The sequence below is a fragment of the Erpetoichthys calabaricus genome, chromosome 4 (genome assembly GCF_900747795.2).
Source record: "Erpetoichthys calabaricus chromosome 4, fErpCal1.3, whole genome shotgun sequence".
In the NCBI taxonomy this organism is placed as follows: Eukaryota; Metazoa; Chordata; class Cladistia; order Polypteriformes; family Polypteridae; genus Erpetoichthys; species Erpetoichthys calabaricus.
The window spans coordinates 82,651,061-82,676,357 of record NC_041397.2 but is presented as its reverse complement, the minus strand read 5'-3'; the positions used below and the strand labels follow the sequence as shown (position 1 = coordinate 82,676,357).

Below are 25,297 nucleotides of genomic sequence, written 5' to 3'. Positions count from 1 at the left end.
GAATTCAAATGGGCAAATCAACTGAGGAAGCATACGTACTGTAGACCGCAGACATCCGCGAAGCAGTGAAAAATCCGCGATATATATTCACATATGCTTACATTTAAAATCCGCGATGGAGTGAAGCCGCGAAAGACGAAGCGCGATATAGCGAGGGATCACTGTACTTAGTGTTGTGCCCGAGAGTCTCTCAGGCTCAAAATCCAATGTAAACATGGTTAACTCCAAATGTTTCTCGGGATTTAGCTGTTAAAATGCAATGAAGAGTGTTAAGCCCCAATAACTCTCGGGTCAGTATTCTGCTGCCATCTAGTGGATAAAATAACATTTTGCTGCAAATAAAATTATGAATATTTTCATACATTTAGCCACTCTATGGTAACTCAAAGTTCCTAAATGGAGAAGATATAACAGCATGTAAAAAATAAATAAATAAAAAAAACCTGTAAAGAGATTATAACAATGTGAATTGGTTTTCAGATGCTGGCACAGGTAGTGAAACTGGTGCATATGGTACTACATAATTGAATCACTGTGACATGCCTGGTGTATTCAGTTTCCTAAAGGTTCACTATGGTGCAAGTAGGTGCTTGGCAAAAAAGCAGAGGGACAAGAAAAAAGGCCCTAAGCACTGTTCACAATGCGGACACGGTTATTTGTGTTAGGGAAAATGCGGACGTCACTAAGCCTTAGTGGTAGCCTAAGACAACAGAAGGGGTGCACAGTATTTTAAATTGGTTGTATATCAGTCACAATGTGTACAGGCAATTGCAAATAAGACTGTGTGTCTGGCGTCGGTCACTGGTATGCATACTTTAACTGCCAGTAAAGAGTAGCATAAAACAAACTTCACTGCAATTAGTACAACATCTAAAGATAAAAATGTGTTACTACATAGAAAGTGGTCATCTAAGCATGTGCGGTGCTTGTTATGTGCCCTCCTGATTCTCCAGCAAAACAGGTCTCTGATAAGCAAAGTTACATAACAGGCTTGATGTTCTCTTGCATAATGTATGAGCAGGCAAACAGCAGGTTGAAAAAGGTACCATATTGCAAAACTCACTTTGGCTACTTAACTTGCACTATAAATATACTCTGTCAGCAGTAAGGTAACTCACTAAAAATGTGCAAGCCCTCTGTCAATTTCGCAAGTTCTCCGCTCTGTGTTGATTAAAAACAGCAGCCTGATATATTAAAAAAAAAAAAAAAAAAAAAAAAAAAAAAAAAAATAATAATAATTTTGTCTGAATCATTCGATGTTCTTGTATCAGTTATAAGGTAAATTGTATTACTGCCCATTTTATTTTCATTTTCAGTGTGGCAATTGAATTGAGATTCCCAATTACAATAAAGGATACTCAGTGTATGTATGAAAATTGTGCAAAACTGTTCACAATAACTTAAACTTGTTAAAGACACTCATTAGTTTAGCCCTCTGCTTCACTGTGTGCCTTTCTAATAGTGTGAAAGATGTGAAGTCAGTGCCCATCTATATATTACAGTATATAAGTAGTGGCATGGTGAGTCTTTTTACATTACATAGTTACTAAAAGTACTAAATATTGCATTATACTAATCTTTAAAGTATTTTGTTTCACCTTAAAATACATTTTTATTAAAAGCAACCTACAAACTACTAAGAAAAAAACAAATAATTGTAAAACAAATCAAAATATTTGCCTTTGAAGAAGAATTTTTTTATATAGATTCAAATTATACAAATAGTGATGTTTGTTTTGACAGTAGTCATATTTAGTATACTACTGTATTTAATGCGGTAGTATGCAAAATAATGCAGTTGATGCATGGCACAAAAATATAAAAAAATATATTCCCCAAGACACCATCTACCATCTCACAACCAGTGAAACAATAAAACTGAGATAACTTCCAAGTAAAGACATGCATGAGGTGGTTTTATAGGTGAGAGAATCATGTAGGTGAAGGGACCACAGAGTTTGAAATTACAAAATTAAAATAATGGATGCAGCACAAGAATGTGTTAATTTTCAGGGTGTTATGAGAGGTGAGTAAATAGGGCTGTGGTCATTATGTTGTAATCAAAAAGCAGTTTCAGTGACCATGAACAACTGGTTTGTGTTTCACCACATATTCACTGTTACAGCATTAAAAAAATCTTCCAAAGACTGAAACAAACCTTAGACATCCAGAACAAGACAGTTTAGCGAATACTTTATCACGGTTTATCTTTTCGTTGTATAAAATATAAATAGTGCAATTTTTTCCTTTTCTAAGGAATAATAGTTACTTTCATACATGGTTATCTGAATTGCTAAATGAAAGTGGGACATGCTGAATTACTTGGAAAATCATTTTAAAAAAATATTGTGAGGCTCATTTGAGAACCCCTTTTTTTTTTTTTAAACAATGTTATTTAAGACAAGGTAAATAAACTGCATCAATTAGCTGTTTTGACTATATTATTCCTTAACTCAACTTTATTAAAACTTATATGAAATGTTTAAACAACTGCTAGTGGTAAAGCTAGGAAATTTGATCCCCATTTTGAATAAACATTTCCTTTTCTTTCCAGTTTTCTCCTCTAGTAATATTCAAGTAAGAAATATGCTTTAAAGGAAACAAACACACTGTTTTTCACGAGATGGCCAATGTTATTTATCTATTTATAGTTTAGATGCCATTAAGATAATAATCCTCTCCTTGGTTCGCAGTATGGTACAAATTGTATTTGGGATCTTAGATTAAAAAGTTTAAGAACCACAACCATAGAGAAATAATGAGACAAGAAGGTTTTTAAGAACACTGGAGGCAAAATATGAGTTATCCAACCGCACACACAGTACTTAATATGCTGGTTAAAGTTACACTTTTAGTTTCTTTGCAGAGGAAGCCAGATTTAATTATCAAACGCTCCTGACATCTGATGGAGGCCCTGATGCCAATATACTCTAACAATGTTCCCATGGCCTTTGGAGAAAAAAAATAGCCCCACATCATCACAGAAGCTCCACTATACTTGACATTGTGGAACATATTCTTTTTGGTATAACCAAGCATCTTTAAACACCAAGCACACCTTGAGCGTCTGGTGTCAAAAAGTTAAATTTTCATTTCACATGACAATAGATGATGGTTCCATTCAAAGTTCTAGTAGCATTTAGCAAACTCCAGGCATTTATATTTATATTTATGGTTAAATGACAGAAAATGCTTTTTTGAGGCTTGCCCTCCAAATAATCTATTGTCATGGAGGTGGCATCTGATAGTAGTTTTGGTGACTTGGTGACCCTTAGAGCTGACACAATCATGAACTTTTAACTGATGATTAATTGTCATACAAATAATTGTGATTAACGATTTAATTGTCTTTATCTGTTCATTTTATACCACTATTATAGAGTATGCAAGCTCTAGTAATAGTTTAATACACTACACCTTATGAAGAAGAAACATTTATTGGCATTGTACACTGCACCACATAAATAAAAATTGCATTTCTGTTTGCCTTTTAGTCTTTGTAGACAAAGATTGTACAGGGAAGGTATGACGTAAATGACAACCAATAACCAAGTTACTACACTCAAAACAAACACTGTACTATGGCCAAAACAGGCAAAATTCCCTTACAGTGAACCCTCGTTTATCACGGTTAATCCATTCCAGACTCTACCGCAATAAATGAATTTTCGCGAAGTAGGATTCTTTATTTTTAAATCGAATATTTTCGCAGTTGGAGTATAGAAAACCTGTTTACGACCTTCTAAATACGTTTTTTAACATTACTAGAGCCCTCTAGACATGAAATAACACCCTTTAGTCGCCATTACACTCGTATTACCCAATATATTAGACAAAATAAGAGAAAATAAGACATATTAGACATTACAAATATATTATTATTATTATTATTGTAGTGTACATTTAATTACACACATACACACAGTTCTTACACACAACCACTAACCTATGAAGGCATGAGCTCAGTAGGAGAGTCTTCAGGTTGTAAACTGGAGCGCTGATCGCACCCTCAGAGGACACAGACGACCCTGGGAAAACCCCTGAAACAGCTGACAGTCTACCTTCACATTGCTCCTTACCCTTCTTACTTGCGCTATAACGCGCGATAAACCTCTCACGCGGTACTCCGCTTACTTAAAAGTATTGTGCAGCACCTCTCAGCTTTGGAATTGGTTGTTTTGTCTCTCTCTCTGACATTCTCTGCTGCTGGCGGAACGGTCATCTCTGACTTGTCATGGAACACGTTTAAACTTTTGAAAAGAGACAAATGTTTGTTTGCAGTGCTTTGAATAAAGTTCTTTTTTTTCTACAAATTCCTGTGTCTCTGTGCAAATCTGTGACCCAAGCGTGACAAGGTGGTGCAGTATCTTCAGCAGGTGCGCGGCTGAAGAACATCTTGATAGGCAGTTGCTGTCGCTGTCTTTTCATATGCGTGAGGAGGCTTTTGTAGGGTATTGCCATCTTTGATCATAGCCAAGAGTTTCACCTTCTCCTGGATGGTAAGCATCTTTCTCCGGCGCTTAGTTTCATTGTCAGAAGGCTTAGAAAAAGCAGCACGTTTAGGAGCCATCGTGGGTCTTAGATAAAAGTTCTCAGAAAGCGCATGCGTAGTGATGTAAGCGTGTATGAGAAAAAAATCGCAACAGAGTGAAGCCGCGAAAGTCGCAGCGTGATATAGCGAGGGATCACTGTATTCCATAACCACAGCCAAACATGCTCTGCATTGGCTAGGCAGATTCCAGACTAGGAACACTAACATATTTACCTTGTCTGGCATAAGGCAACATCTCATTAGGGTCACAATGTTGCCACCCACACTGAACATTCTCTCAGACGCAGTACATTTTGCACAAATGTTATGTGAAGCTTGTGTGAGGTCAGCGATCAAAACAGTATTTGTATACTTGTGGCAGCCCATGCAATCAGCATGTAGATATTCTTCTGGTAACAACCTGACAGTGTCTGATCAGTGTCACATACCTAACAATGTCACAGCAGAGGAGAAGGAGGTTAGACACCATTGATGGAAGAAGAATCGTGCCTGTTATTACTGGCTTTAAGAGAAAAAAGATGAAGGTGCAATATCATATCCATTAATCAAAAGAGGTAAAAAGAGGGTGAGAATAATATTCTCATGAATGGGTGACCTACATGATGAAGAGATCATCAAATATTTTACATGCCTATCTTGCACTTTGATGACCTGTGGCATCATATTCAGCCATTCATTCATTACTCTGACACCTACCTAAACAGGCTATCCTAAAAATGCGCCACTTTGGAAAACTGAGCGAGTGTGAGCAGCTGCATGTCACCACCTCTGGCTTAATTTTTGCCATGCAGCTCTTACAACCAGTGTGGAAGCGTCAAGTCAAAAAGTACTGAACAAAAGAATGTATATTATACTAATTATGTGGGTTGGGGTTAGGGTAAATTTAATCCCCTCAGTTTAGGGCCAAAGAGACCTCAGGGGGCTAATTTTTATAGCCAGCTTCTTTCACCCCATTAGATATCTGAGGCCACCTCATGGAAGTGGTCTCTCCCAGATACAGACCAAGGTGATCTACAACAATCACAAGAAAATTATCTAATTTGGTTGGCACATGTTGTTTTGTTAATAATTATTGCTTGAGGAGGGAATTTTTTTCACAGAAAAAATGAATTTCAAATTAAGGATGACCTTCTCTGTCTTTTGTCTGACTTTTCTGTGTGAGATTAAAGTAAAACGGCAATTCTTTTTATAACATTTTTATTTTTGTTTTCTCAGGGGTGCCAATAATTGTAAAGGTGACTGTATATAGGTAAATGTACTAGGGTCTGTGATTAACACAGTAATAAATCAAGAGCTTTATATTTTCTTATGTAAAAAGTCAAATGGAAAGAGAAGAGTCTATATTTATTGAGTGACAGAGAAAGACATCAACACCAACATGTATAACACAAAAAACAACCCGTGTTATGCGACATGAGTAATGTGAGATTTTTTCCCCCATTTTCCAATGTCAAACTTCTTTCACTAAATTCTGCAGGAAAACATGATTAAATATTTATGATTAAAACATATGTCTTGGCCACTACTACAAAGTATATTTGATAAGTAACGTAAAATTAATATTTTGGGTGGAGTATTAAGATTCAGAATTCCTAATTGTTTAGAGTAGTAGCCAAGAAAGAATGAACACAGAGCTAAAACAGAAAATTTTTACACAAGTGTGCTTTTATCATAAAACTGAAATAAAAAAAAAATCGTTCAAATGACATGTTGATGTGAAGGTCCGTGTCTGAGGAAAAGTAACATCCACCATACATATTGCAGTGTCTGTTTGCTCAACAAGAAACTAAGAAGAAATGATTCACAAGTGTTTGTGTCTGCTTTTAACTTTTACAAGGATGATGATGATGATGATAATAGCAGCAGCTCCCTACTCAAACCGCTAAAAGCACGGAGGACCTGGCATTCAACCCCTTTATCTCCTTCTGCCTTCTAAGCGGTAGATTATTCACTGAACCAACTGCATAGATCTGAGAAGGAGCAGAGTTACAATTGTGAAAACTACTTGAAAATGGAACTTGCAAATACACAAATTCATGTAACACTTTTTTTTTTTTTTTAACTTTGTACTGACTGATATTTCACCTCCAGTAACGTGTCAATTGAAAAATTTGTTTTTCTTCAGTTTAATAATTGAATAAAAGCACACTTGTTTTTTTATACCTTTTGTTAAAGTGTTTATTTGACATTTGGACTTCCGTCTTCAGACATTCTACACTTCACATCAACATTATGTCATTATTACTATAGAACATAAAAAAAATTTCTGTTTCAGCTTGCCTCGCATTTCCTATCATTCTATACTTAATACAGATCGTTGCAGACATTGAACACATGAAATGTATGTATTTCAAAATCACGGTATTTCATTTATCTACATATTTCCTTAGCACTAACTGCGAGATAAACACTTTAACACAGACTTCAGCTATGACAACTCTAGCTGCCTAATGCCTTCATCTGGCTGAATGAGGAGTCGGGAGAGTGCAGGCTGCGTGGTGTTAATTGACACATCTGCAAGACAGAAGCGGGCAATCGGTGCAGTGATAAGCAGCCACAAACATCCCAGTGTTTGTCAGGGAAATTTAAAGAGGTCAGAGAGACCACGAAAATTTTCATAAGCATCAGGGATTCTAGTGTTAATTGTTCAAATCCATCCCTCCTTTTTTTTTTTTTTTTTTTTTTTTTACATCTGTACAATAGTGCAGGGTGGTATACCGGTTCATACCAAAAAACGTTTTATATTTTTGTTATGATATGGATTTTTCTTATACCGCAACACCGGTTTAAATAGCCTAAACAATGTTCAGAACTTGGCACAGCAGGAAACTGTTTAAGGGGGGACCTTTTTCACTGCTGCACCGCTAAACACACATGCAATGGAGTACATGCGTTAGTGGAGGTATTGAACGGTGAAAATGGACAGAACATTCTGAAACTGAAGCTGTAGCAGACGATAAAAGTTGAACATGATGACACAGAAGAACTTTTGAAGAAAAAAGGAGCCGCTGCCTGTTGTCTGAAGATACTTTGGTTTTAAAAGGTCGAATGTGGACCATTATGTTCAAATGTGTGAATACTGTTTCTATACTACCAGATAATACTGCAAGCCAAGTTGTACTTGTTTTATTTTTTTTCAGTACTGTGTAAAGTGTGACGACATGCTGACTTTATTCTCGACATTTCCACTTTAATCTCGACGCTTATGACGAGAATAAAGTCAACATGTTGCTTTAAGCTAAGCTATATGCATAAACAATAAAACTGCAACTTGCATTTATAATGCTATTTGTGGTATAGCCCTATGGAAGCATGTTAGGGCCACGGTGAAGAAAAAAAAACTATGTCTAGAATAAAGTCGACATGTTGACTTTATTCTCAACATTTCTACTTTATTCTCGCCGTTTATGTCGAGATGAAAGTTGACATTTTGACTTTTTTCTTGTAATTTGTCATTAAGGTAGAACATCGTAAACTAAACTTCATCTTCAAATTAATATTTAATTCACTAGATTTTCTCAAATCCCATTATAAGTTACAGTGCATCCAGAAAGTATTCACAGCGCATCACTTTTTCCACATTTTGTTATGTTTCAGCTTTATTCCAAAATGGATTAAATTCATTTTTTTCCTCAGATTTCTGCACACAACACCCCATAATGACAATGTGAAAAAAGTTTACTTGACGTTTTTGCAAATTTATTAAAAATAAAAAAACCGAGAAGTCACATGTACATAATTATTCACAGCCTTTGCTCAATACTTTGTCGATGCACCTTTGGCAGCAATTACAGCCTCAAGTCTTTTTGAATATGATGCCACAAGCTTGGCACACCAATCCTTGGCCAGTTTCGCCCATTCCTCTTTGCAGCACCTCTCAAGCTCCATCAGGTTGGATGGGAAGCGTCGGTGCACAGCCATTTTAAGATCTCTCCAGAGATGTTCAATCGGATTCAAGTTTGGGCTGTGGCTGGGCCACTCAAGGACATTCACAGAGTTGTCCTGAAGCCACTCCTTTGATATCTTGGCTGTGTGCTTAGGGTCGATGAACCATCGCCCCTGTCTGAGGTCAAGAGCGCTCTGGAGCAGGTTTTCATCCAGGATGTCTCTGTACATTGCTGCAGTCATCTTTCCCTTTATCCTGCCTAGTCTCCCAGTTCCTGCCGATGAAAAACATCCCCACAGCATGATGCTGCCACCACCATGCTTCACAGTAGGGATGGTGCCAGGTTTCCTCCAAACATGACGCCTGGCATTCACACCAAAGAGTTCAATCTTTGTCTCATCAGAATAGAGAATTTTCTTTCTCATGGTCTGAGAGTCCTTCAGGTGCCTTTTGGCAAACTGCAGGCGGGCTTCCATGTGCCTTTTACTAAGGAGCTCTGACAGAGTGACCATCGGGTTCTTGGTCACCTTCCTGACTAAGGCTAGGTAGAGTCCTGGTGGTTTCGAACTTCTTCCACTTACGGATGATGGAGGCCACTGTGCTCACTGGGACCTTCAAAGCAGCAGAAATTTTTCTGTAACCTTCCCCATATTTTTGCCTCAAGACAATCCTGTCTCGGAGGTCTACAGACAATTCCTTAGACTTCATGCTTGGTTTGTGCTCTGACATGAACTGTCAACTGTGGGACCTTATATAGACAGGTGTGTGTCTTTCCAAATCATGTCCAGTCAACTGAATTTACCACAGGTGGACTCCAATTAAGCTGCAGAAACATCTCAAGGATGATCAGGGGAAACAGGATGCACCTGAGCTCAATTTCAAGCTTCACAGCAAAGGCTGTGAATACTTATGTACATGTGCTCTCTCAATTTTTTTATTTTTAATAAATTTGCAAAAACCTCAAGTAAACTTTTTTCACGTTGTCATTATGGGGTGTTGTGTGTAGAATTCTGAGGAAAAAAATGAATTTAATCCATTTTGGAATAAGGCTGTAACATAAAATGTGGAAAAAGTGATGCGCTGTGAATACTTTCCGGATGCACATATATATATATATATATATATATATATATAAAATTTGAAGTGTTACTTGAATTGATAAGGTGTGTTCAAATATGACTGCTGAACAGATATGTTTGTGTGTTACTGAAACCAGACACAAACAAACTCCACTGTTACTTTATCTTGCGTTTTTGCACTTATGTTGTACTACTAAGCAGATCTGATCTGCAATATCTGATTCAAACTGCACTACCTTTGTTATCAAATATTTATTCGTGATTTGAAATTATTAATTCTGATGATAAAAGTTTTTCAGGTTTGCATTTGGCATGTTATATTTTTTAAGAGTAATCCAAAATTATTATTGTTGACCAATATCTTATTTGTTCTGCCACTTTTATTCTATTAAAGGGATTCAAAACCACAGGATGGCTTGTTACATGTGCCATTTACTTTCTCCATCTATATCCAATAATATTCATACCATCCCAAAATATGTAGTTAATTCCATCAGCCTAAAGTAACAGATGTTTCTATAGATGCTACAAGTTATTTATTAGTCAACAAATTAAAAAAATAATCGCTGTTAAAAAAAAAAATAGCAGTTAGGTGCTGCCCTACTAAGTTGTTAATTTGTTAATTTAACCAGACTAGAAGATCTTGATCCCAACTGACAAAGACTTGAAACACACAAAGTTAACTTCGCAATCCATATTACTAAACGAGAATGGTAAACCGGATATGGACACATAAAGAGGTTAAAGAACAGGGACAAACACATGCAGAGCAGGTTACAGAACAAAGCCCCCCTGCCCAGAGTAAAACCCCAGAGTAAAACGAGAAAGACTACGAACCGTTTGACATGCCGCAAGCAGGATAAAGCGAGGTCAGAAATAAAACAGAGTAGGAAACAAAGTCAAACTTTATAAAGGGATTAAAGAACGGGGACGAACACATGGAGAGCGGGTTACAGATGATAAAAACTGCAACAGCTTCAAAAAAACCTAGGCACGAAACACATGCACACCGAGATACAGAATATAAAAGGCAGAAACAACGACAGTTAAACGTCCACACCACACAGCAGGGGCGGACCCGGAAGGTGCAGGCGCCTACATCGTCCGTCAGAAGGCGCGGTAAAGTACAAAAGGCAAAGGCGCCTACACAGCATGGTAAAAACCGACATAATACGGAAGGTGCAGGCGTCGCCGCCATATTGTGAGTGGCACTAATGCGTGGTGAAAGCGCAGGAGGAGACATAGTAAAACAAGAGGAGTCAACGCCCCGCCCCTGAAACGTGACACACTACGGAGTCCACAAAGGTTCATTCATCAAACCCGAAATGGTACGGACACGCGTCTGAAGCCGCGAAAGCAAAACTGTCTCAGCTCCAAAACCAAACAGCTCAACAACTAACACAGCTTCGACACCGAGCCCGCGTGGACAGATCTAATGAACGTGGACGCCTACAACGGGCGTCTCAAACTGCGTAGGCAAAGCAGGCACAGATTCAACACGACACAGCTCGAGTAACCGAGATACAAACACGCGCCTGCCTAGATATAATTAATGAACGCAGGCGCCTACAACGTGCGTCTGAAATGCCGCAGACCACGCAGGCACTGCTCCAAAAAGAAAGAGCTCGACTAAACGAGATACGAAGTGAAACTGGAAACACTACAGAGTCCGCAGCGCTCCACAATGCACCGCATAATAGTTCGGAAAGAGCTTCGTAGTAACAGTGCGGAGACCCAGAGTGACACGGGCCAACACTCCGTATTAAACATACGTCATCCTCACACGTCCAAACTATACAGCATACGTGAATCACATTACAGTGATAAATTATATTCACCACGGACCAAGTGTCATTGAAACAAAAGCAGAATAAAGCAAGATCAGAAATGAAAGACAGAGTAGAAAGCAAAGTAAAACGTCATAAACATGTTAAACGAGGGGGCCAAACACATAGAGAGTAGGTTACAGATAATGCACACCGGAATTGTAAAGCTTCAAAAAAAAAAAAAAAAAAAGCTTGACTGACCGAGATACAAACTGAAACGGGAAACACTACGGGGTCCGCAGTAGTCCACAGTGCACCGCATAATAGTACGGACGGCGCTCCGGATTAACAGTGGGGGGCCCCAGAGTGACACGGGCGAACGCTCCGTATTAAACGTGCGTCATCCTCACACGTGGCTGCCCAGCAGCCGCGGGTTCAAAACGCCGGGGATAGGCGAGCGAAGCGAGCAGGAGGCGGAGCCCCCTTGTTATAGCCTGTTCCGAGGAGACATGATGCCGTGTTAGTAATGAAAAGGTGTTAGGAGTTCATTCAGGTAAAGAAGAGGGATATTCTACTCACTAATCATGCCACTGGAGAATACAGACATGCTGTAGGTTAATTAGTACATGAACATAAGAATATGCATATTAACCCTATAAGCTGTGTTTAAAATCTTACACACTGACCAGACACTTAAGTGCCTTAGCTAGAGGTGCGCAGTATACTGGTACTAAAAAGTAAAGAAAACCCAAGTTTTAAAATAGTACAGTACCAGCAGTTTTCTACTTTTGGTAACAGTAGAAAACACTAGGTTTAAAAGACCCTGTGCTCAGCTCTTCATTCTTCATCACTCTCCAAAACACTTGAGATTGGAACAGTATCAAATTTATTTTGGTACCAGTCCCGAGTTCCAAAATCTGGCATCAATATCGAAGTCAGTGCTGTTTGAAAAAAATGGCACAAAGCAGACCTGTCTGACAACCTTTCAAATGCATTAGAGGAAGCTCAGCCTCAAAGGAATACAAAGGTAGCAGGGCTACTAAAAACAAAGTACTTCAATACTAGATCAAATAGCAATAAATGAACTGAACAGTGAGTTTATGGCAAACACTGGGTTTTTGACAACTGAAGAGTGTCCCTTAGCATGGTAACTAAAATGTGAAGGAAGGAAGCAGGAAATGTACTACTTATATTTGAAGAGTCATTACTTGCCAAGTATTAGATGGATGAATGAATGAATGTAGTGTAGCCAGTCCTTTTACATGGCTAAATAAGTACAAGGACACAAACATACAGTTGCAAAAAATTAGAGATTACTGCATCAAGAAAATATGTACTTCAGCTTGTTATAATTGATAATCATAACTGCTTAAACTAATAATACACAAACAGCTGCCGTTCTTGACAATACCAAATATTGTTTATAGTCCATTTTCAAAAACTGACATGAATCAAGACTAATAACTTCTCCAAAAGTCAATATGTAGTTGTTCCACTCAATGAGATGACAGAGTTGTAGATTGGAAAAGCCTTGCTTATTAAAAAACTACACTTAAAACTTGGTTACATCTCTTCTAAAGAAAGATCTATTTAAGTTAATCAAGGTCTGATCTAAAGAATGAATGATGAAAAAATCTTAATTACAAAAAATATCCACCTGTAACATGCATGAATGTCTGTTACATTCCAGTACCTGGTAAACCCATTACTGAAATTTCTAGACTGGCACAGAAACATGTTAAAAAGGAATTGACAGGTGCTAAACAAAAAGGTAGGAGTTCAACTAAAACAGAAGTTGGTTGAGACAAAACCTGTAGCCACAGCATGCCCTGTGAACTGAATTTCAGGTCAAAAAATTGGATGTAAACTGGTACTGTTGCCATTGTCTCTTGGATTGAACATCCCACAAAGATCAAGGCAAGAGAACAGCATGCAATGATGAAGAAGAAAAAGAAGCACAAGGTAACAGCAAAGGGCATGCAGAAAACTGTAACTTGGCCAAAGACTTAATGTACATGTGTCCACCAAAGGAAAAACACTGGAATAGAACAAAGGTGTTCATGGAAGGTCATCCAGGAGGAAACTACTCTCCAAATGAAATTTTATTGCACACTGTTTTCAAAAGACCTCCTGTATGTTTCATAACACTTCTCTGACAATATTTCTATGGATGGATGTTACCAAAGTTTTACTTTTCAGCAGAAATGAGCAAACTACGCATTGAAGGAAAAAAATCACTGCACACAAGGACAACAAAGACCAAAATCTCATTAAAAAAACATGAAGCGTGTTAGAAGAAAAAAAACCACAGTTTGGGACTAATTTACTGCCTCAGGGCCTACACAGCTTACTATTATACAAGAAACAATATAATCAAATTTGTATTAAAACACTGTGCAGCCAAACATAAGGGAAGCAGTCCATTCTGAAGTTGGTTAATTAGAAGAGGAAAAAAAATAAAAATAAAATACAAACAATGATGCAAAACACAACATTTAAAGAACAGCAGAATAGCTTAAGCAGAAGAAATGTTCTGTCCTAGAGCCCAGGTCTCAAATCAGTTGAGATACTGTGAAATTACATGAACATAGTTGTTAATGCAATGAATCACAGAAGCATCAATGACCTGAAACAGTTTTATAGAGAAGAATGATCTAAAATTCCTCCCTATGTTTTGTTTAAATCTGATAAGCATTTATAGGAAATATTTGGTAGAGATGATTGCTTCTAAGAGATACTACCAGATACTAAACACAGTGGTTCACATTCCTGTTGGGACTATCAATGTTTAAACAGTGTGTTCATCATTCATAATAGGTAGGAGAATTGATTTTTGCTGTATTAGTTTAGTCAGATTGCATTTGTCTATTATTGTGACCTAGCTGAAAATCAAGTCACATTTCTACAAGCAATTGCAAAGAATTTGCAGTTTTTCTTGCATCTGTAAACAATATCAAACATCTGTTCACCTATGCGAGAGGCCTTGAGAAGAAATTAAAAACAGTGTTTACAGCTATTCTGAAGAAACACATGGGAAGGCAGTAGAGGTGGGCGCTTTAGCATTATGACTGAATAATGATGTGACGTTGCGCCACTGTATGAATTTTTTTTAGTATTGTTGGTACCGTGATAAATTCTTAAGTCCATCTTTTTAACTCAAAGTTCAGTTGTGACACTCAAATCTGCTCAGGGTAGAATGCTTATATATTATATATCTCACTGACCAGTCATTCAGTGCCTTCCTATCTTTTACAGTATATATGAACCTGTGTTTTAACTGGATAAAACTTAATTTAAAATTTTATTTCAATTTTCTTTTTATTTCCAAAATGCTGTGGCATTTGCCCACTTTATTAAGTTAAAAGGTGCAGGATTAGGAAATAAAATGTGTGATTCACTCTATCCACTTCAAACAAGAACCCTAGAGTTGTTACTTGCATATCAATTCCTTGCGTAAGTTGTATAATACAGAGGTGGGAAGTAACGAGTTACATTTACTCCGTTACATTTACTTGAGTAACTTTTTTAAAAAACATTGTACTTCTACGAGTAGTTTTACTTCACCATACTTTTTACTTTTACTTGAGTACATTTTGTGAAGCAGAAACGGTACTCTTACTCCTCTACATTGGGCAACACTCGACTCATTACTTTGTTTCATTTACACATTTATATACGCTATATTTTAGTTGGAGAGAAGGCGCCAGTGGATCTACTGAATGACTGTTTCACCGATCAGATGTAACAACAATAATCACATGAATCAGTTTCGCCAATCAGACGTAGCAATAATCACATGATTCCGCTTCACCAAACAGACATGGCAAGAATAATCACATGACTCCGCTTCACTAATCAGACGCAGCCATGCAGTCACATGACCACACACAAAATCCTGCGTCTGCAGCCTGTGAGAGACTTTTTAGTCATACAGGGCTCCTGATCACTGCTAAACGGTCACAGCTTCACTGCAGGAACCTTGAGAGCCAACTCCTGCTGAAGCTTAAACACTTCACTGAATGAAGAACAAGCACGTTTTAACCAAACATGCAGACACACACAGTCAAGGTAAAGTGAGACTTCTTGTACGTGCAGAAGCTGCCTTGTTCTAATGTTATTTTCGATCAGCTGTGCTATTTGGAGGGTAAGTGAATATGCAGTATTATACTGTCAGTGTACAGTATATCTTGTCACTGTAAGTAGTTTGCAGTATTCAAACACATGTTACCTACTGTAGGTAATGGCTTCAAAAGCTTTGTTGTGAAAAACAGATTTGGAACTTTGTGTTATTTGTGCATCTTTATTTTGTAAAGATGTTATTTATTTTTAATCATTTTTTATTTTGTTATTTGGAAATAGCAGAATTTGCACATTATTTTATATTTTTGTCTGTCTTATTACATTTCTAAAAAATAAATAATTTATTATGATCAAACAGTTACTCAGTACTTGAGTAGTCTTTTCACCAAATACTTTTTTACTCGAGTAATTTTTTGGATGACTACTTTTTACTTCTACTTGAGTAATATTATTTTGAAGTAAAGCTACTCTTACTTGAGTACAATTTTTGCCTACTCTACCCACCTCTGATATAGTACTAAGGTGCTATACCATGTTAGCCATTATGGATGTGGTGAGAAGTCAAGCAAAATGACACATTTTATTGGCTAACTAATAAGATTACAATATGCAAGCTTTTGAGGCAACTCAGGCCCCTTCTTCAGGCAAGATGTAAATGGTAAAAAAGCTGTAATTCCCTTATTGTGCCTCATTATTACAATCACAATTTTCTTTCTTGCCACTTCTGAACAGGACATAAAATTCTGCTAACCAGTTCGATATGTCCCTAAACAGTTCAAAATTACACACTAAGGGGCAGCATTTAATCCTCAGTCTATTCAACCTTTTATGTATAACTGAATAAAAAGCTAGCAGTGAACAAGGGTTGACCTCAATAGGATCCATAATCACTTGCTCACCTACCAGCGATTGGAGTAGTCTGGTTTTATGCCCAAGAAGTCTACCGCATCCTGGCCCTGAGGGTTCTCATGGAGTGCAAACACGAATATCGGCAGAATTTCTTTGCAGCCTTTGTTGATTTTCGTAATGCATTTGACTCAGTTGATTGAGGTGCCCTGTGAGACATCCTGAGACTTCGTGGGATTCTCTCAAGGTTGGTGGATATCACGGCTGGCCTGTACAATGGTACTGTGAGTGCTGTGCAGAGTGGAGGCAGAACCTCTGCGTTCCTCCCAGTTGATCATGAGGTTCGTCTGGTGTTTGTTCTTGCTGCTACTCTAGGTGTTCAGCAAGGTCGGGGATCCAGCAGCTGGGCAGCATCTGTTGGTGAGGAAAGATCCACTGATCTTGACTTTGCCAACTATGCTGCTATCTTCAATGGAGGCTCTGGAGAGACTGAGTGAGAAGTTGGAATGTCTGGGCTTTTGAGTGTCCTAAATAAAAACCAAGATCCAGAAGCCTCAAGTATAAACAGTAAGTATGCACAGAAATGTTGCCTAAGAACGTTTCCACCTTCAGATCGCGATGTATAAAATCTACACTTGGCGTAAAGCCACGCACTTTTCCACGGTACCTCATACCCTGTCGTATGCAAGTTCTCCGCTCGGTTTGCAGACTGGCGGCACCCAGCGTCAAAGCAGTGCTACTGTTCCTGTGTGGATACCCTTTCTTAGATCCACATCCACGACGGTGGCTTTATCAAATACACTGAAATTAACCGCATATCGTTCATAAATTTAATGCATCTGATTGTAATTAACCTGTAACAATATAAGGGTCCACGGAAGGAAGGTAGGTAGGTAGATACTTTATTAATCCCAAGGGGAAATTCACATACTCCAGCAGCAGCATACTGATACAAAAACAATATTAAACAGTAATAAAAAAATGCAGGTAAAAACAGACAATAACTTTGAATAATGTTAATGTTTACCCCCCCGGGTGGAATTAAAGAGTCGCATAGTTTGGGGGAGGAACGATCTCCTCAGTCTGTCTGGAGATGATACTGTTTAGTGGATGCAGTGGATTCTCCATAATTGATAGGAGCCTGCTGAGCGCCCGTCGCTCCGCCACAGATGTCAAACTGTCCAGCTCCATGCCTACAATAGAGCCTGCCTTCCTCACCAGTTTGTCCAGGCGTGAGGCGTCCTTCTTAAGGCTGCCCCCCCAGCAAACCACCGCGCAGAAGAGGGTGCTTGCCACAACCGTCTGATAGAACTTCTGCAGCATCCTATTGCAGATGTTGAAGGACGCCAGCCTTCTAAGGAAGTACAGCCGGCTCTGTCCTCTCTTGCACAGAGACTCAGTATTAAGAATGGTTGAACTATTCTAAATACCATAACTGCTTTAGCGTTGTTACTGTCACTGCACCTTCTTCTTCTTCTGTCAGCTGCTCCCGTTAGGGGTTGTCACAGCGGATCATCTTTTTCCATATTACTCTCACTGCACCACTCGGAGTATTTATTTCACTGCATCTGAGTAAGAATTACAGATCTACAGCGATAGGAAAGAGAATTATCGGTATACAGCACTCGCTGCCTCAGCCATTCGCTATTTGAACTGCTCTCATCCGACCAATGCTTCACAGCCTTTCCTGTTGTGACCTCACGGTTCACAAACAATTTCATCCCAAGAATTATACACGCACTCAATCAGTCCATCAAGTGCTCCTTGTAGAACAGTTTGTACTTGCAAGTTACTGTGAGGTAATTGTACTTATCATACAGTTATAATATTGCACAACCTGAGCCACTTTATAAAGCATGTATTTACATATGATGACGATATCATTTTTAAGATGAAATGCAGCAAAATATGTTGATTATATTATACAGAAAAAAACTAACTAACTACATGGTGCCGCCGCGCTAGCGAGCTTGAGCTTCATTCACGGATTGTTTCTGCCTCGCGCTGTATTCATGCTGTGGCTGGTGCGACACTGGAAGGATAGATGGATAGAATAATTAAACATTACGAAGATATTTTGATGTTCCTTAAAAGTTTTGAAGAATCGGCGTTCTAAGCTTACAGATGGCTTAACGTCTATTACAGAGCTGAGTGTGCGGTGATTGAGTATTTGGAGAAAGAAAAGTAAGGACAGGAATTGGGGGTTAGTACGTTTGAAAAAGACAACTTCTGTAATAAAGCATTTCATTGAAGGTCACGCATGGCGCAGCAAGCATCGTGTAAGACATGAACAATCACTGCGCCACCGTGTTCCCATGTTTAATAACATGCTTTAACTCATATCATCATGAAAATGATATCACGTATACTTCTCAGCATTTTAATTATTCAGAGAGCTGTAATATTACGAACGTAATGGATTCTGTGTCCTGTCAGAGGAAGAGCACGTAGTGATTCAGGCACATAGAGCACATATAAGATCAAATACACAACAAAGCATTTAACGTGCTACCTCAGTTATGATGGGATTTGAGAAACTAGTAAATTAAACGATTTTAAGATGAAGTTTATGATGTTCTACTTTAATGACAAAATAAACTACGTGATTAAAGTGGAAATTTCAAGATTAAAGTTGACATTTCGTGCTTTTTTCACATTGTGTGCCTTTTATTCACTGTACCCTAATAAGCTTTCATATGACACTCAGACGGTAGGCTACGAGTCGCCTTTTCACACCGACTTTGATATGAGACATCATTTTTATTTCAGGCACTGTGCGACTTTGTGAACTTGAGCTTTCGAGTTTCTCCGACACGCTATGTCACTCCATCAACTTCCTTTTGTTGCTTATATAACTGTTTAAACCAACAAATAGTACGTTTTTCTTTGCCTCCATTTGGTATTCGCTGAAATTCTTCTATTTTTCCTCGTACTTTGCTATTGCCTTTTCACAGAACGCTGGGCTTAAGGGCTATTTATATTGATTTGCATATTCAAAGAGGTGTAATTCTGGGAGGAGTTGGGGCAGGACAGCAGGCGCGTGCATGTGCGTTTATTTCCACTCTGAGCGGGATTTATGTAGCGGAAGAATGGTGAAGTTGGCGAACGCACAGATTCCTGCATCTTGATTTTTCTGTGCGTAAGCACATTTCGGTTTTTGTGCTTACGTCATGTTATAGTGCAAATTCTATGCACAGCGTTATGCATGAGGCCCCAGGCCTTTAATGACCTTTTAGGCATAGCAATCAGCAGTGTGTGTCTGTCAGCAGAGAGAGTGTCAACCTTGTTGAGAGGTTTACTTACCTGAATGTCACTGGTGACTCTTCCAATGAAATCATTGGATGGATTGGGTGAGCAACTTGGGGGGGGCTTGCATAAGGTCACTGGAAAGGGGTGTGTGTCTTTAAAGTCCTGTTGCTTCCTATTCTTGCTATATGGTTGGGAGACATGGACGCTACTCAGTGACCAGAGACAAAGACTGGATTCCTTCTGAACTGTCTCTCTTCGGAGAATCCTTGGATACCACTGGTTTGACAGTGTCGAATAAGCGGTTGCTCGTGGAGTCCCGAATGAGGCACATTACCTGTATCGTGAGAGAGCATCAGTTATGGCACTATGGCCATGTGGCGCGATTCCCCAAGGGTGATCCAGCTCACAGGATCCTCATTGTTGATGACCAGAGTGGCTGGAGCAGGCCAAGGGGACGTCCACGTAACACCTGGCTGGGGCAGATAGAGGGTCATTTCCAAAGGGTGAGACAGGACTGCGAGTCTGCCTTGGGGGATTGACAACCAGGATCCCGAGCTGTTTCACCATGTGGTGGGTGCGGCAATGAGCTGTACCAAGTCATGCTCCCCGACCTGACCTGACTGAACTAAACACTTCCAAGCAAACAAACTCAGTGTTTACAAACTGCATTAAAAGCAATAATACTTGGTCCTGCATCTTATAAACATTTAACACATTAAAAAAATGTGTTTGGGCAAACACAAGTATGTATCTGTAATAAGTCCATTAACTTTTAGTCAATGGCAAAACAACACTCTCATAAAGCATTTCCAAGGAGTCCAAACAAATTACAATCTAATGTAAGAAATATGAAGGATGTTCTAAAGTGGGAACTTGCAAATATCATTCAAATGAAGTTGACACAGCACACCACAAAATACTCTAGAAATACACTGAAAATACCAGTATTCAAACCAACTCTTCAAACAGCAAATATAAGCACAAACTATCACCTATTAGCATTACTAGAAACTCACCTTTTCATTTGGTTGCTCTCATTATGATCACTAACATTAATTACAAAAACTAAATTAATGCCTTGTGTCATTTTCACTCTATGTTTAAGAGGCAATGCTGATTCTTATATTGTTGAAAGCATTTAAATAGGAGCGAGTTTAGTCTTGTCTATCACATGACAAATCAACTCAGGATCCAAGATTAGGACCCGAGTGCAGCCATGCAACGGGTAACACCTCAGCACTACACTAGTTCAGATAGAATGGAACAGTGTGAGGTTTTTAATGGTGGCTGCAGTGCCAATTCTGCCACCAACCCCCAAGTTTTCCTTGCAGGTTGGAGGGTCTACTTGCAGGGCTGGATGCAGATTAATGTCATACCCAGGACAGAGCAATTTCAGGTTAAGGGCCTTGCTCAAGGACCCAACGAAGTAGAGTCAGGTTTGGTGTTTACGGGATTCGAACCGGCAACCTTCCAATTGCCAGTGTAAAACCCTAGCCTCAGAGCCACCACTCCTGCAGGTATAAATGTGTGTAATGTAAGCAGATGAAACAATCAAAAATTATACAATAAAAATTAACACTTCTGTGAATCCATCCGTCCAGCCCACTTACCCACAAAAAGTCCATGACTAACCCAGCAGTCCCTGACACAACAGGCAGAAATCCAGTGAAGGACACACTAATCCACCATAGCGCACATTCACACATCAACACACACAGCAATTCATAGATGTCACTTGCCACCTTACCAAAAGTCTTAAGAATATATAAGGAAAAACTGAAGCACTAAGAGGAAACAATACATACACTGAACAAGGACTGTAATAAACAATCGTACTTTGGAGATCCTAAAATCTCAACTTCAATTAGGCAAGCATATATTGACTAGCTGGATTAGGCTTAATAGCCTGTTCTCTACAACAGAATTTGTTTTTTTAATTATCAATGACACAAATACAGTTCCATGAAAGGTTGTTTTTGGAAAAGTATACAAAAGTCCTGTGTTTTATTTACCATCATCAGTGAAATATGAGCATGTAGGTTTAACTCAGAGTTGACATAGAGACATCAATGATCTCCAAAACAAAACAACAGGAAGTCAGAAGACCTGAAAATGTGCTAGCTGCAGTCTATGATTACAAAGGTACACCTTGCTTCTACATTATAAATCTTAATCTGGTATATTAAAATGCTATTCACAACATACTTCAGAGATCTTATGTATTCTCTAACCTAACAACACAACAAATACTTTACAAGAGTTACAATAAAAATTAGTTTTAAAAAAATACTTTAAAACTATGTCTTCAATGCACTGGTTGCCCATTGATGGTTCAATGAGTAGTGCTAACCTATATGCCTACATTACTCTAAAGAGCTTCTAGCAGACTGATCATGCATCAGGTTTGCCATAAAACCTATGACTAAACAGGATTAAGTAATGGTGCATGTCAGCTATAGAGATGGTGGTGGTGGTGGTGGTAGGTGGTTCTCAGAACCATAAAGAAACACTGCCAAGAACTCACTGGATCTTGTAGAAAGATAACAGCATCAATATCAATGCTTTTCAACAGAAAAAGTTCCCCACAATTACTGCCAAGGTAACCCCTTGAACAAAATGTCAAAAATTCACTAATGTGAGACTCTTAGCGCACCCAAACAATCATCATACCTGCCTTTCACTCATCACTGTGCTGTTTTGATCAGGTCTGTCTGGTGTCAATCAGCAACAGCACAACATCCTACCAACCACACTTGACTACCCAGTAAAGGCTATATCTGATATCAGCAATTCACCCTAGCCATCAACATTTGGGAAAAACCCTCCTAAACCAATTATGTTAAGTTCTAGAACACCAACTACAATTTGCTAAATCTTTTTCAAATTATTGACTTTTTGGTACCATACTTGAAAAGTGCTTGACCTAACATGTTACATGACACTTACCAGTCACAGGAAATTAGTTCAAAATAAGGATATCCATCAGCAGTTCTGAGGCAAACTGCACTTATTCTTTGGGTTAAAAGTATGGCAATACAATGCATTGTATAATTATATAGGCGAGTTTATTTTAACACAAAAAATAACTTCTAATTTTTATTAGCATGTTAACATAAATGTACCAATCTTTTCGTACTACAAAAACAGCGTGATTAATAGATTGGAAAATACCTTAGCTATTTTATCTCCTAAGCATAGCTATCACAATTAGAATACTTTGGGGGTTTTTTTTTAGCAATGAAGGAAAAAAAGTCTGTTTCTACTTTTAAAAGAACTGATGTCCTGATCAACACCAAGAAGTCTAAAATGGCTTATGTAGCCATGGCATTTTAGCTAAAAACACCTCTGACTGATTTACTACTTTAAGGATGTAATTTACTGCACAAAATACAGTTAAAAATGTCCTAAAAACGGGGGTTTTTCGTGTCCTAAAGGCCAAAAATAAAAGGTTTAACGTCTTGCAAAATTATACCTCACGACGGGTCGAAGATGGTGGATAGGTAAAAACCGCACAAAAAAAAAAAAAAAGTACTAATGGCACTAACTGTTAACCTTCAGATACGAATTAGAATGTTCCTCACATTTGATCTTTTAGTAAAACGAAAGTTTTACTTAACTTTTCGAAAAGGAGCGGGCAACGAAGAATAAATGCAAGTCCAATGTTTCGATTTTTCCGTGGTATTAATTCATTTTTTGCATGCAGCCCACATCTTTTCTTTTTTTCTGTTTCTACTCATCTATTCCTCGAGTCCCTGGTTATTCCAGTCATGGACGAACTGGGCGGGGATTCCATAGTTTTACGAAAATAATGAGGGTTATTCCATTCCTTTTTAACATGTTTAATACAACTATTAAGACATTCTAATGCAAACAGCTTATCACAGCAGTATCAGTGTATCTAGTAAAATGCAGGAACCAACCATTGGACGCTGCTCACGCGTTTATGAAAGTGTGCATTTTTAACAAATTGACGAACAATGACATATGACATATGTTGCCAGGACCATGAAGCAGACGGGTAATGAGAACTGTGGTAGTCAACATAAAAGAGAACTAGAATGTTTAGAACTACTAATCCCACAAATAGTTATGCCCCCACTCCTGTACAACCATTATCCATCTCGATCAAGAAATATGACAAGTTGTTTACCTGAATATTAAGCAAAATTGTTGATCACATTCAGAAATTAGCATCCGATATACGCCAATCGTTAATAAAACCTTTAAAGCCAGCAGAATTTACCCCAGAATTTCACATGTGGTTAATTGCAGAAGTATCGGACAACACGACAATAAACAGCGTGGAGCCCTGTAGGTAAACACCACACATGTAAACAAAAGCACAATAAATGCGAAACCACCTTGCATTTTGGACTTGCACAAACATGTCCTGTGGCAGTTTGGAAAACTCGGGTAAATGCGTCTGAAAACAGATAAAAGTATCCCTGATACTTACATTGGTTCTAGCGTCTTGGACAGCCACGACTTCAGTGCGTCGAGGTTTTCTATAATCATTTTCTAAAAATATGAACAGTCCCCGCCCCCCCAAATCGTGTCCAAGGCAGAGCCCCCGTCTGAAGTGTAGGCTCAGTCAAACAGGGAGAGAAAGTGTGGGGTTTTAACCCCCTTCCAATTGCAAGTTACAACGTGCCGGAACAGAGATCTGCAAAAAGAAGGCCTAAGCAGCACCTTTGCAACAACAGAAAAAGTGTCTTTAATCCCACGGCAACAAAAGTTTTCTTTTGCAGGGGTCTCCAATATATAAACTCCAAAACAGAACTGTTTTTTGCAGGGGAAATTTAACTAAATTAAACTAATACTGAATCTGAACAATTCCTCTTGCAGGACTTTTTACTCCTTATTCGATGAAAATGGCGGCTGCGTGCTCTCGTTCAAGACCACGTCTCGCGGGATGTAAACATTACTTTGCGCATGCGTATTTTCTGTGAATAAGAAACTCTAATCCCACATATCGTTGAATTTGTGTGACGGTAGGTAAGCAATACTTTATCTTCCTATACCCAAAGACATGAACGGATATGATGAGTTTCCGTTTCCATCAAGAGCAAAAATACCTCGGGTTAGCGAGCACATTATGGTAATTATTCCAAACTATGACTTATGAAGTAATTTTTTTTTCTTCATTAGTATACAATAAATGAAAGAATCCCACTTCATAATTATTCATCCATAATATTGTATTTCTGAAACTTTTACAGAGTTTATCCCTGAAAGAAAAGGTACAAGGTAGGACACAACCCCGAATAGGTCGCAGTCTTACAGTACTTACTACTGGACATTAATTGGGCTGTTGTATAAAATATTCACTTGCTTCAAATGCCAGTTTCAGGTACCGAAAACGATTTATGTAATCATAACTCCAGCAGTAATTTCTCGCACTACTTACTGTATGTCCAGTCAGGTGATATTTTTTTTCAGCATTGCTGACTTTGCGTTAATGGATTTGGAAAAAAGTACCGTGGCAAATGTATTAATTACATTTCGTTTTCAACTTTTACTTTACATTGCAGGCTTTTACTACTTAACTGTACACCAATCCTTTGGTATTTGTAATCACTCTATCCGAAAGTTATTCTGTTATATTTGTATCCAAATTTCACTATCCACATTGAAAACTCCAGTTCTTAATCTGCCTCCCATTTAAAAGCATGTGCGCTCCGGCAAGAAGTTTAAATTGTCCACCAGTCCAAAAAAGATGAAGACCCCTTCACATCTAAATGTTATTAACCGAGCTAAACCGACTGTAAAGTTACTTGCCATAGCTTTCATCTATGCGTTTTGCCAGCGAACAGTTTAGAAAACTCCTGCCTGCAGCAGT

The 25,297-nt window shown here is 38.4% G+C and overlaps 1 protein-coding gene across 1 annotated transcript in view; it reads right to left on the bottom strand.

The window, feature by feature from the left end:
• rbm26 (RNA binding motif protein 26) overlaps positions 1–24,346 on the bottom strand; it is a 199,529-nt gene extending 175,183 nt beyond the window's left edge. The window contains 1 exon segment of the mRNA XM_028799577.2: positions 23,915–24,346. Within this exon segment, the coding sequence (XP_028655410.1) occupies positions 23,915–23,973 (59 nt within the window). The 5' untranslated portion in view covers positions 23,974–24,346.
• Between the last annotated feature and the right edge of the window lie 951 nt (positions 24,347–25,297).